This window comes from Myotis daubentonii, chromosome X, assembly GCF_963259705.1.
Source record: "Myotis daubentonii chromosome X, mMyoDau2.1, whole genome shotgun sequence".
Classification (NCBI taxonomy): domain Eukaryota; kingdom Metazoa; phylum Chordata; class Mammalia; order Chiroptera; family Vespertilionidae; genus Myotis; species Myotis daubentonii.
The window spans coordinates 5,382,468-5,392,960 of record NC_081861.1 but is presented as its reverse complement, the minus strand read 5'-3'; the positions used below and the strand labels follow the sequence as shown (position 1 = coordinate 5,392,960).

The window sequence follows — 10,493 nt, the reverse complement described above, 5'->3', positions numbered from 1 at the left end:
GTTGCTGGCAATCCTTAGCATTCCTGGCTTGTAGACACGTCACTCCAATCTCTGCCTTTGTTGCTACATGGCATTCTCTCTATGTGTCTCTGTGTCTCTTCTATTCTTATAAGGAGAGCAGTCATATTGGATTAAGTGGCCACCCTAATGACCACATCTGCAAAGAGCCTATTTTCAAATAAGGTTACATTCACAGATAATTGGGAGTAAGGCTTCAACCCCTGACAGGATCTAAGACAAGAAACATTTTAGTATACCTGAAACCATGATGCTGTCACATATATTGGATGGTGGAAAGAAGTAAATGTTAAAGGGAAGGACTAGTTTTCTACTTGCCTAGAATGTTCCCTGCAATGATTCTAAACCAGTCACTCTAAGAATTTTTTTTCAGAAGACTTCTAGTTGAGGGCATAACTTTAGGTAAACTTGAAAAACACTGCTCAAGGTTGACTCTTCTCAGTGGTAGTTTACAGCTACTCTTGTTGAACTGAGGTCATTCCAATTATGTAGGAAGATGTCCCCATCAATGGGAACCATCCAATTAAAATATTTTGCTGCTAAGGCAAGATGGGTACTTCCAACTAAGAAATGACATGGAAAATAGAAAACCTCACAGATATGAATGAGCAGTCACACATATCTAACATCCCCAGCCCTGTGGACATTGTAGAGAGAATGAATCAGGTTGAAAGGTTGAACTGCCTAAGTGTCTAGTTTGGCTAAACCCTTCCCATTTAGTTTGACTAGCCTGAGGAAGCAAAAACCATACATATTAAGGCCTGACTGACAAGTTTTGTGTAGGCCTTAATACACTGGGGGTCCAAGAGTGGGAGTCAGATATAACACACAATTTGGCAAAGAGTTACAATAGTTAATTTGAGGTTTTAATATGTAAAACTATCAGCTATATGGTAAAGTCCAGGTCAGAGCTCTACTCATGCCAAAGAGAAAGCCTGAGAATTAATTGAGAATTAGTCATGGCACATTGTCAGGTTCCATTCCTGTTCCCAAACTTGAGTGAGGTGTGGAGGATGAGGGATACATTCTCAATAATGTGTAAGTTCATACTGAATGTATGCAAGTAGGATAATAGGCCCTGGTATATCCATGCATTGCAGTTAAAGAAGCATAGGCAGAAGTCCTCAACCCTTTCCCTGGAGGGTTAAAACCAGAGACAAATGCAAGACTTACTCTTAGAATTCCATCTGTAATGGACATAAAAATGTACCACTGAGGATAGAGCATCGGCCTGAGGACTGAAAGGTCCCAGGTTCGATTCCAGTCAGGGGCATGTGTTTGGTTGCGGGCACATCCCCAGTGGGGAGTGTGCAGGAGGCAGCTGATCGATGTTTCTCTCATCGGTGTTTCTAACTCTCTATTCCTCTCCCTTCCTCTCTGTGAAAAATCAATATATATACTTTAAAAAAAATGTACCACTGAGATCTCTTGCTACAAGAAAAATAATTAGCTAATAGCCCCAGTTTCTACCTGACTTGGTCCACCACCATTTTTGTGCCAAGACTATGCTTTCCTCAGGCTACCAGCAGCCATTGACTGAACATGGTGCAAATACTAATGCTGATCCATCCTTGTGGGACACAATGTTCCTCGAAGCCATGTACCTGGCTCAAACTTTCTTTGAACTGTGCTATAGGCTAAGACTCTTTCTAATCAATCCTTCTTTCTTCCCCCTCTCCTTTCACAATATCAGACCTGGATCATAGTCTGAAGGCTCTCTCAGCCTATTTCTGCTTCTTCCTCTTTATAACCCATAGCCATTTCTCCCTATAAATTTCTTGCACATCCAATCCCATCTTGGCATCTGATTCTTGGAGATTTTGAATAGACATGAATGGTACTATTGATGAGATCCAAGAAACCAAATTATCAGGGAGAGTTTGGGGACCAGAATACTCTCCAACTGCTGAACAAAGTGGATGTCATTTTGAGTTGTAGATGGGAACAGATATCCCTTTTCACAAGATGGTGACCCAGATGCTGAAGATTTCACCAGTAGTGACCTGGGGAAATGCCCAGTAGAAGTGAATACCCTTGCAGATATGATGATTCTGGCATTTGAAAGATAGGTCAGTAAGGTTGTCTGATTATTACTAATTTGTATTTATGTCCTACAAAGGGATAATGAGATTGAGGGCTATTAACAAGCAACTATAAATATAATGACTAAGTATAAGAGCCAGAAAATCTTGTTGCTAGCTTATAAAGATGCCCCTTTCTCCTTCAGGAGAAGAGCAGACACATCAATAAAGCAGACTCAGGATTTGATAGTAAGAGCCTCAAGACGGTTAAATGCTCATCTCAGGCAAGTCTGTTACACTAAAGTCGGACCTTTGGTTGAAAAAACCTGAGACCTAAAAAATAGAATGGTGACATCTTGGTTGATACTCCTAAGATGATGGCTCTGTAGATTTCCTTGGACTCATATAAATTGCAGAGGTAACCAACTCTTCCCTAGTAAGAGTTGGCACTTCTCTCATGCTAGAAGATGCCAGTGAGGCTCCACCCCACAAAGCAAATGGCTTCCCTTTCAGGAGCTGCCCTAATATTTTCTCCTAGCTACCAGGCTAATAACCTGGATTAAATCCCAGCATCCAACTGGAGATATGCTCAACCTAATAAGGAAGGAAGTAGATTACATACTGAAGGAGCTGCAAGAATTAGCTAACACATAGTGGAATGAGCCAGGTACTTGGCTCATTGGATTTTAAGGTACTTGATCATGGAAGCTAGAACATAGCATTGAAGAAGAAAGACTTTATCAATTTGAGACTACTTTCTTGGGAGGTGGATTTAACATTTTAGGATTCGGTAAACTCACTGCTAGGGTGTCATAGGCCATGCTGAGTAAAGTGGAAATGTCTACATTGCCTGGAGGATGGTGGAGAAAGGAATAAGGAGGCTGAAGGAATTGGACATGTTGGAATGGATATATCATGTGAGGTCAGAAACACTATCAGATTATGTTCCATGGAAGGCCCAGAAAACTCATTGTTCACCAAAGCCATCAGTAATGTAATGGTGAAAGGGGCAGCAGGATTACTAAGAAATTCAGTAGTGGCTCTCATCTGCTGGCTAGGGCTAACGATAAGAGAAGTGATTACAGAGCTGGGCTCATTAATGTCCACAGGATCATGGAACCTTGAAGTAATAGAGGCGAGGTGGCAGCAATTAACTGCCAGAAACCAGGACCTTGCAGGCACCATAATGACTGACAATACTTTAAGTCAGACGAGGAGCCAATGGGGGCTTGCTGTGTAGGGTGTTGTGGCATACGTAGAAGGCAAAATAGACAGGCAGCCAACAATGGTTCTGCTTAGCATCTACAACCAGAAAAAAAAAATAAGAATAAAGAAAGAAGCTGAGAGAAGTTGCCCCAATAAAAATTGTGACTATAAAGGGATAGCTGGGAGATCTTTGTGGTGATGGAACACTTCCATATCTTGATTGTGGTGCTGGTTATACAAATATATACATGTGATAAAATGCCATTGGATGATCTACAAACATAAAAAATAAACAAGTGCATGCAAAAAAGGTAAAATCAGAGTTAATATCTGTAGTCTAGTTAATTGTATTGTGCCAGTTGATTTCCTGGTTTTGGCAATGCACTCTAAGTTATATAAGATATCCCCATCAGGGGAAACTGGGTGATGAGCACGTAGGACCTCTCTGTACTATTTTTGCAATTTCTTATGAGTCTATAAACTTTTTTCAAAAGTTAAACATAAAGACCTTTGGAACAAACTTCAACACTCAGAGGCATATCAGCATACAGAGTAATGGCAACCCTCAGGCTGGAAATAGTGATCTGCGTAGCTGTGGTTTATTATGAAGCAATAGATACCTGAAACATGGAGAAATTGTTGCAATTCCACATTTTTTTAATGCCGAGCAACATCCAAGTGTATTTTAAGTCCAAAGCAAGGAAGAACTCTACAAGTAGCTGAAACTTTATTATGTTTTCTTATTGAGATAACAGGATTGTTCAACAGGATTGCTTTTCACAAGCCAAGCATGAAACCCATGTCAAAACTTGTAGCTTGCCCGAATAGCTGCAGCGATCCTGAGAAAGAACAAAGTAGGTGGGATCTCAATACCTGATATCAAGCTGTATTACAAAGCCACTGTTCTCAAAACTGCCTGGTACTGGCACAAGAACAGACATATAGATCAATGGAATAGAATAGAAAGCCCAGAAATCGACCCGAACCAAGATGCTCAATTAATATTTGACAAAGAATAAAATAAAATAAAATAAAATAAAATAAAATAAAATAAAATAAAATAAAATAAAATAAAATAAAATATTTGACAAAGGAGGCAAGAACATACAATGGCGTCAAGACAGTCTCTTCAATAAATGGTGTTGGGAAAATTGGACAGATACATGCAAAAAAATGAAACTAGACCACCAACTTACACCATACACAAAAATAAACTCAAAATGGATAAAGAACTTAAATGTAAGACGGGAAACCATAAAAATACTAGAGGAATCCAAAGGCAACAAAATCTCAGACATATGCCAAAGCAATTTCTTCACTGATACAGCGCCTAGGGCATTGGAAACTAAAGAGAAAATAAACAAATGGGACTACACCAAATTAAAAGCTTCTGCACAGCAAAAGAAACCATCAACAAAACAAGAAAGCCCACTGCATGGGAGAACATATTTGCCAATGTTATCACCGATAAGGGTTTAATCTCCAACATTTATAAGGAACTCATACAACTTAACAAAAGGAAGATAAACAATCCAATCAAAAAATGGGCAAAGGACCTAAATGGGCACTTTTCAAAAGAGGACATTCAGAAAGCCAAGAGACATATGAAAACATGCTCAAAGTCACTAATCATCCGAGAGATGCAAATCAAAACAACAGTGAGGTACCATCTCACACCTGTCAGAATGGCAATCATCAACAAATCAACAAATGACAAGTGCTGGAGAGGATGTGGAGAAAAAGGAACACTTGTGCACTGCTGGTGGGAATGCAGACTGGTGCAGCCACTATGGAAGACAGTATGGAGTTTCCTCAAAAAGGTAAAAATGGAATTCCCATTTGACCCCGTGATCCCACTTCTAGGAATATATCCCAAGAAACCAGAAACACCAGTCAGAAAGGATATATGCACCCCTATGTTCATAGCAGCACAATTCACCATAGCTAAGATCTGGAAACAGCTTAAGTGCCCACCAGTAGATGAATGGATTAGAAAACTGTGGTACATCTACATGATGGAATACTATGCTGCTATAAAAAAGAAGGAATTCTTACCATTTGCAACAGCATGGATGGAACTGGAGAGCATTATGCTAAGTGAAATAAGCTAGTCAATGAAGGAAAAATACCACATGATCTCACTCATTTATGGATAATAAAGACCATTATAAACTTATGAACAAAAATAGATACAAAGGCAGAGCAGCCTCGAACAGACTGGCAAACTGCAGCGAGAAGGCCGGGGAGGGTTGGGGGGCAGGAGGCAGGGGGGTAAGAGATCAACCGAAGGACTTGTATGCATGCATATAAGCATAACCAATGGACATAAGACACTGGGGGGTAGGGGAGGCCAGGGGATCGTCAAGGGCGGGAAAAAAAGGAGACATATGTAATACTCTTTGTAATACTTTAAGCAATAAAACAATTAAGAAAAAAATTTTTTCATAACTTAATTTTTAGAATATCCTGCACTGTTGGGGTGTGTGGCCTGTGGGGATCAGCCTGCTCATCCCAGTCTGTAGAGTGGCTGTGGACCCACCCTCTGAGTGGCTGCTCCCTGGTCTGGCATCTTCCGTGGAGCTGGAGCACTAGCTTCTCCAGGGAACCCGGTCAGGGCCAGGCTCAGGGACAATAGCACTGAGGCGGCCGAGTAGGCCTCAGTCCCACGGTGGCCATGAACCTACCTCCCAGCCTCCAGTCAGCCAAGCAGCACTCCCACTGTGGTAGTGCACTGACTCCCAAGGGGGCAGCTCCTGCATTGAGCGTCTGCCCCCTGGGGGTCAGTGCATGTCATAGCCACTGGTCGATTGGTCCTTCCACCATTCGGTCTCTGGGCTTTTATTATATAGGATAATTAATAACGAACTACAACATTCACTAATGACTGATTACTATAATTGTGTTGCATTCATTTTCCTTACGTACCTTACGTGCAGGCGCACCATATCTCTCCACTGATACTAGCAGCAAATATTTTAGCAGCCGGTTGCCACATCATTAGTCTTGTACTGACTTGTTTGGTGTGCATAACAGGAAATATTTTGCTTTCAGAGAAGAAGAAAAATAGATTTGCATTATGCTTATAAATTTGTGCAGTTATTCAGTGTCTGGTAAGTTAATGTTCAAGAAAAAATATTAATTTCTCTTAAAATGTTCTATTATTTTATGTTAACAATGACTCATTTATTTCAACCCTTTGTAATCAGCATGTCTCTATCGAAATAATCCTATGTTTCTATGAAAATTGAAGGTTTTGTGTGTGGTTTTTTTTTTGCGGCACACATAAACTTAAAACTTGTTTATTTGGCCCATGATAGCCTTTGAGTTTGACATACTTGCTGTACAGGGCTTGCTGACCTAATCCTATCCTCACTCCATGGCCTACAGGAAGCCTAGCCTATAACAGTGCTGGAGCCTATAGCCGGATTCTGCAGAAACCTTTCCCTGACTTCCAACAGAAATCCGTAATTTGACCCGATTCGGTAATCTCTGACATGATCTTTTAGAGGAACCTCAAAACTTGCCCTCTGGAAACACCCTCCTGACCCTGTATAGGAAGCCCTGATGTGACTCTCTCTGACAGCCGTGGTCTGGAAGCCTTGCCCTCCCCTTGTACAGGAGCCACTGTCTTGACTGTGGCTAGTGGCCACCACATGAAACAGCATAGCTCTGGGGAGTCTACAGAATCCTGTAGCAGGCACTGCTATAGGCTTTTCAACCCTGTTCCCCTTTCTTCCTGACTCACTCACTTTCCCAGCCTCCCTTGCAATGACAGGTGGACATGTGACAGTTCTGATCAATGGCGTGAGCACAGTGACATACGCAACTTCCAGGCCTGGCCCATAGGAACCTCTCATGGGCCCTCTGATGAGCACTGGCTGCTGTTCTCAGTGGTTGGAGCATGGGCTTGTGCACTGAAGGGTCTCGGGTTTGATTCCCAGACAAGGGCATGCACCTGGGTTTAGGTTTGATCCCCAGCCCCAGTTGGAGCATATGCAGGCAGCTGCTGCACTGGCTCTTCTGGCAGGGTTCCATGTTGCTGGGGTATCCATGGAGACCCTTAGCCAGGGTAGAACCCCACAAAGCGGCCATCTTAGAAATGGCCAGAAGCCTTCCCGAGGCTGTGTGGATCACGTTCCCTGTGTATGTGCAGACCTGGGAACGTACATCCCCAGACTGCATCATTGGGAATGAATACGGTAAGTAGGTGGGGGTGAGCCTAGTTGAGTGGCCCATGGGGCTCCACAAAGTTATGCTAAAAGCCCATTGGGAAAAGGCTGCTGGTGACTGCAGCTGCCAGAGTGACCAGTGGGACTCAGACCCAGGAGTCACCCAATGGCCAGCAGCTGCTCTGGCAACCTAAGGGAAGGTGGGAAGGTTGGCCACCACGTGGGGCTGTTGGGAATCACCGCATCTTGAAAGCAGGGTGGCTTCAGACCTTCTGTTCCCTTCTTTCTTCCTTCCCATACCCACCCACACCCCAAACAGTCTTCGAGGTTAATGCATGCCTCTGCTGTCTGGAGCGGACCCCAGGAGGCTCACCATACACCAGCTGGGCCTATGGACGCACTAGGCTCCACCCTCCTGCATCTGTGAGCCCCACCTGGGAGTACACCCCTCCCCAGGCCTCAGAAGATTCCTATGCAAGAGGCACCTTCCTCGAGAACATCAGCGCACAGCGACTGAGTCCGGACCTGTTGATGCTGGGGCCTGCAGAGCCTTCCTCCATCCCTGTCCCCAGCAGTGCCTACGGGCCCCCCGACTTTCCTAGGAGCTTCTTTCCTCTAACCAGAAGCCCCCCCAATCCAGCCGTCTATTCCTCCCCCAACCTCCAAGGAACCCTGCCCCTGTCCACCTGTGGTGAGGCTCCCCCAAAGGGACAGGGAGGTTGAGGAGGGGGATGGGGTCCAAGGCAAAGTTGGGCTGAGCCTGGTCCCTCTTGCCCCCTGTCCACCTCACCAGAGGCCTGGGATTGTGCGCCATGCAGGGTGGTTCTGAGACGGTGTGATAGCCCGTGTACCAGGCACAGCGACAGTCCGGCAGGGCGAAAGTCCGGCAGAGCGAAAGCCGCTCCACAGTGCTACCTGTGCAATGCCGGTGGTCAGACGATGACTAGGCAGCACAAGCCCCAAAGGCGCCCGGTAAGAGCCCAGGCCGGCCTCCCCTCACCCAGGTACTCTGTTCTCACTCCGGGCAGGGATCTCTGCCCTCACACTCTATGAGAACCCACATCCCCCCTCCCTGCCCCATCCACTCAGGGACCCAGCTCTGTACAGAAGTGTCTACCCTCAGCCCACCCTCGGGCTGCAAGCAGGCACGCCGTCCACTCCCTGCACTGCAGCTTTCATCCTTGGCTACACACTGGGATCACCGTGGGGCCCTCCCGAGATGGGTTGATTTACTTGGTCTGGGGCGCTGCCTGGGCATCAGGATTGTTTTCGACTCCCCAAGGGAGTCCAATGTCCGCCAACGCTGAGAACCACTGATGAAGCACCCCACGCCATCTGGAAAGCCCCGGGACAGGAGGCCATGTCCTCGCCCCTCAGAGCACCCTCGGTCTATGCCTTGTCCAGGAAGCCCTGCCTGCACCCTGACCCTCACCTCCTGGGTCCTCCACCCACCAGTGCACTGACCCTCATTTTCTTGCTGCCCCCAGAAGGTCAGCAAGCGTGCAGGTGCCCAGTGCACCAACTGCCAGACAACCATCACGGCAGTGTGGCGGCTGAATGCTAATAGAGACCCCGTGTGCAATGCCTGCGGCATTTATTACAAGCGACACCAGGTGTGCCCTGCCTCTTGGAGCCTGCCCCCTGCACCCCCATCCCACTAACCTGGCCTTCCTTCTCCTTTTCCTTTCCTGTATTCTTCCTATCTCCCTTTCTCTCTTCTCCCTGTTATTCTACTCCCTCCTCCTTCCCTATCACCCTTCTCTTCTCTACGCCTTCATCTCCTCCCTGCCCTGTCTTTTCCCTCCTGCTCCCTTCTCTCTCCTCCATTTCTCATTTCCTTCCCCCTCCCCTCCAGCCATCAGCTAATCCTATGGCTAGAGGCTCCCTCAGCCTTTCCATTGCTTAGGGCCTCACAAGCTCATGACTCCTTAGGGCATTATCTGTGCCACAGCTGGGGCCTGCTCCCCTAGTCCTTGACCCAGTTCTCCACTGTTAAGGAGTGGGGTGGAAAGGGTGTCCCTGGTGGAGACACAGAGGCAAAAGTCTGAGGTTGGGGAACACTCATGGCCTCTCTTTCATCAGGTGAACCGACCACGGACCGTGCAGAAGGGTGGTATAAAGTCTAGAAAACCCAGGCCATCACAGAAAGAAAAGAAGCCAGTGTCGAGCCTGGGAGGCACAGGACCGGCTGATGCTCCGGCTGGGGGCTTCATGGTGGTGGCTGGGGGCAGCGATGGTGGGAATTGTGGGGAAGTGCCCTCAGGCTGGAGATTGGGCCCACCTGATACTGCCCATCTCTACCAAGGCCCGGGCCCCGAGGTGCTGTCAGGGCCTGTCAGCCACCTCATGCCTTTCCCCGGGCCCCTGTTGGGTTCAACCACAGGCTCCTTCCCCACAGGCCCCATGCCTCCCGCCACCACCAGCACTGTGGAGGCGCCACTCAGCTCATGAGGACACAGAGTATGGCCTCAAAGCAGGGGTAGGGTCCCTCTCCGCGTGGAGCCAGCAGTCTCTCTACAACCCAACCCTCTGGGCCCCCCATAGTCCTTGGTCTGGACTGTCAATGATTTGTAAAATAAAGCACCAAAGTCCTGAAGTTGGAGGTGTGAGTCTGAGTGGGAATGAATAAAGAGCCGTGGTAGGTGGGGTGTGCAACGGTGCCTGTGGCTCTCTGGTGATGGCGTGAGGCCATGTGAGACAGCACGTGTCACCCTTCATGACAGTGGGTTATGATGTGCAAGTATAATAGTGTACTAGTATGTGAAATCGCGTGTGACAGCAACCAGGGTGTACGATATGGCGTGTACATGCACACGTCATGGGCAGAGACTGTGTGGTGGCTGACTGCTCTGTGAGGTGGTGACCATGGGGGTGAGGTTGTGAGAGATGGTGTGCACGACACCAGACAACTGTGAGAAACGGGGCACCAGTGACTGTCTGAGAGGACGTGGGGGTATGTGTGCAACGGGGTGTGCTGAGGCAACGTGTGAGGCTGTGCTCATGTGATTGTGCACCATGCAGGGTGGTTCTGAGACGGTGTGACAGCATGTGTACCAGGCACAGCATTTGCTCAATAAAC

General features: G+C 46.8%; 1 protein-coding gene across 1 annotated transcript; it reads left to right on the top strand.

The window, feature by feature from the left end:
• Positions 1-7,344: 7,344 nt before the first annotated feature.
• Positions 7,345-10,010, top strand: LOC132224733 (erythroid transcription factor-like). The gene is made up of 5 exons (XM_059679835.1): positions 7,345-7,444; positions 7,878-8,105; positions 8,208-8,386; positions 8,902-9,027; positions 9,497-10,010. Exons 1-5 carry the CDS (start codon positions 7,345-7,347, stop codon positions 9,863-9,865), a joined length of 1,002 nt encoding a protein of 333 aa, XP_059535818.1. The 3' UTR covers positions 9,866-10,010.
• Positions 10,011-10,493: the final 483 nt, after the last annotated feature.

Coding starts and splice junctions, on each gene's coding strand:
- LOC132224733 (XM_059679835.1), top strand. CDS start 7,345: ATGGCCAGAAGCCTTCCCGAGGCTGTGTGGATCACGTTCCCTGTGTAT. Junction 7,445..7,877: donor CATCATTGGGAATGAATACG/GTAAGTAGGTGG, acceptor CCCAGGCCTCAG/AAGATTCCTATGCAAGAGGC. Junction 8,387..8,901: donor ACAAGCCCCAAAGGCGCCCG/GTAAGAGCCCAG, acceptor TGCTGCCCCCAG/AAGGTCAGCAAGCGTGCAGG.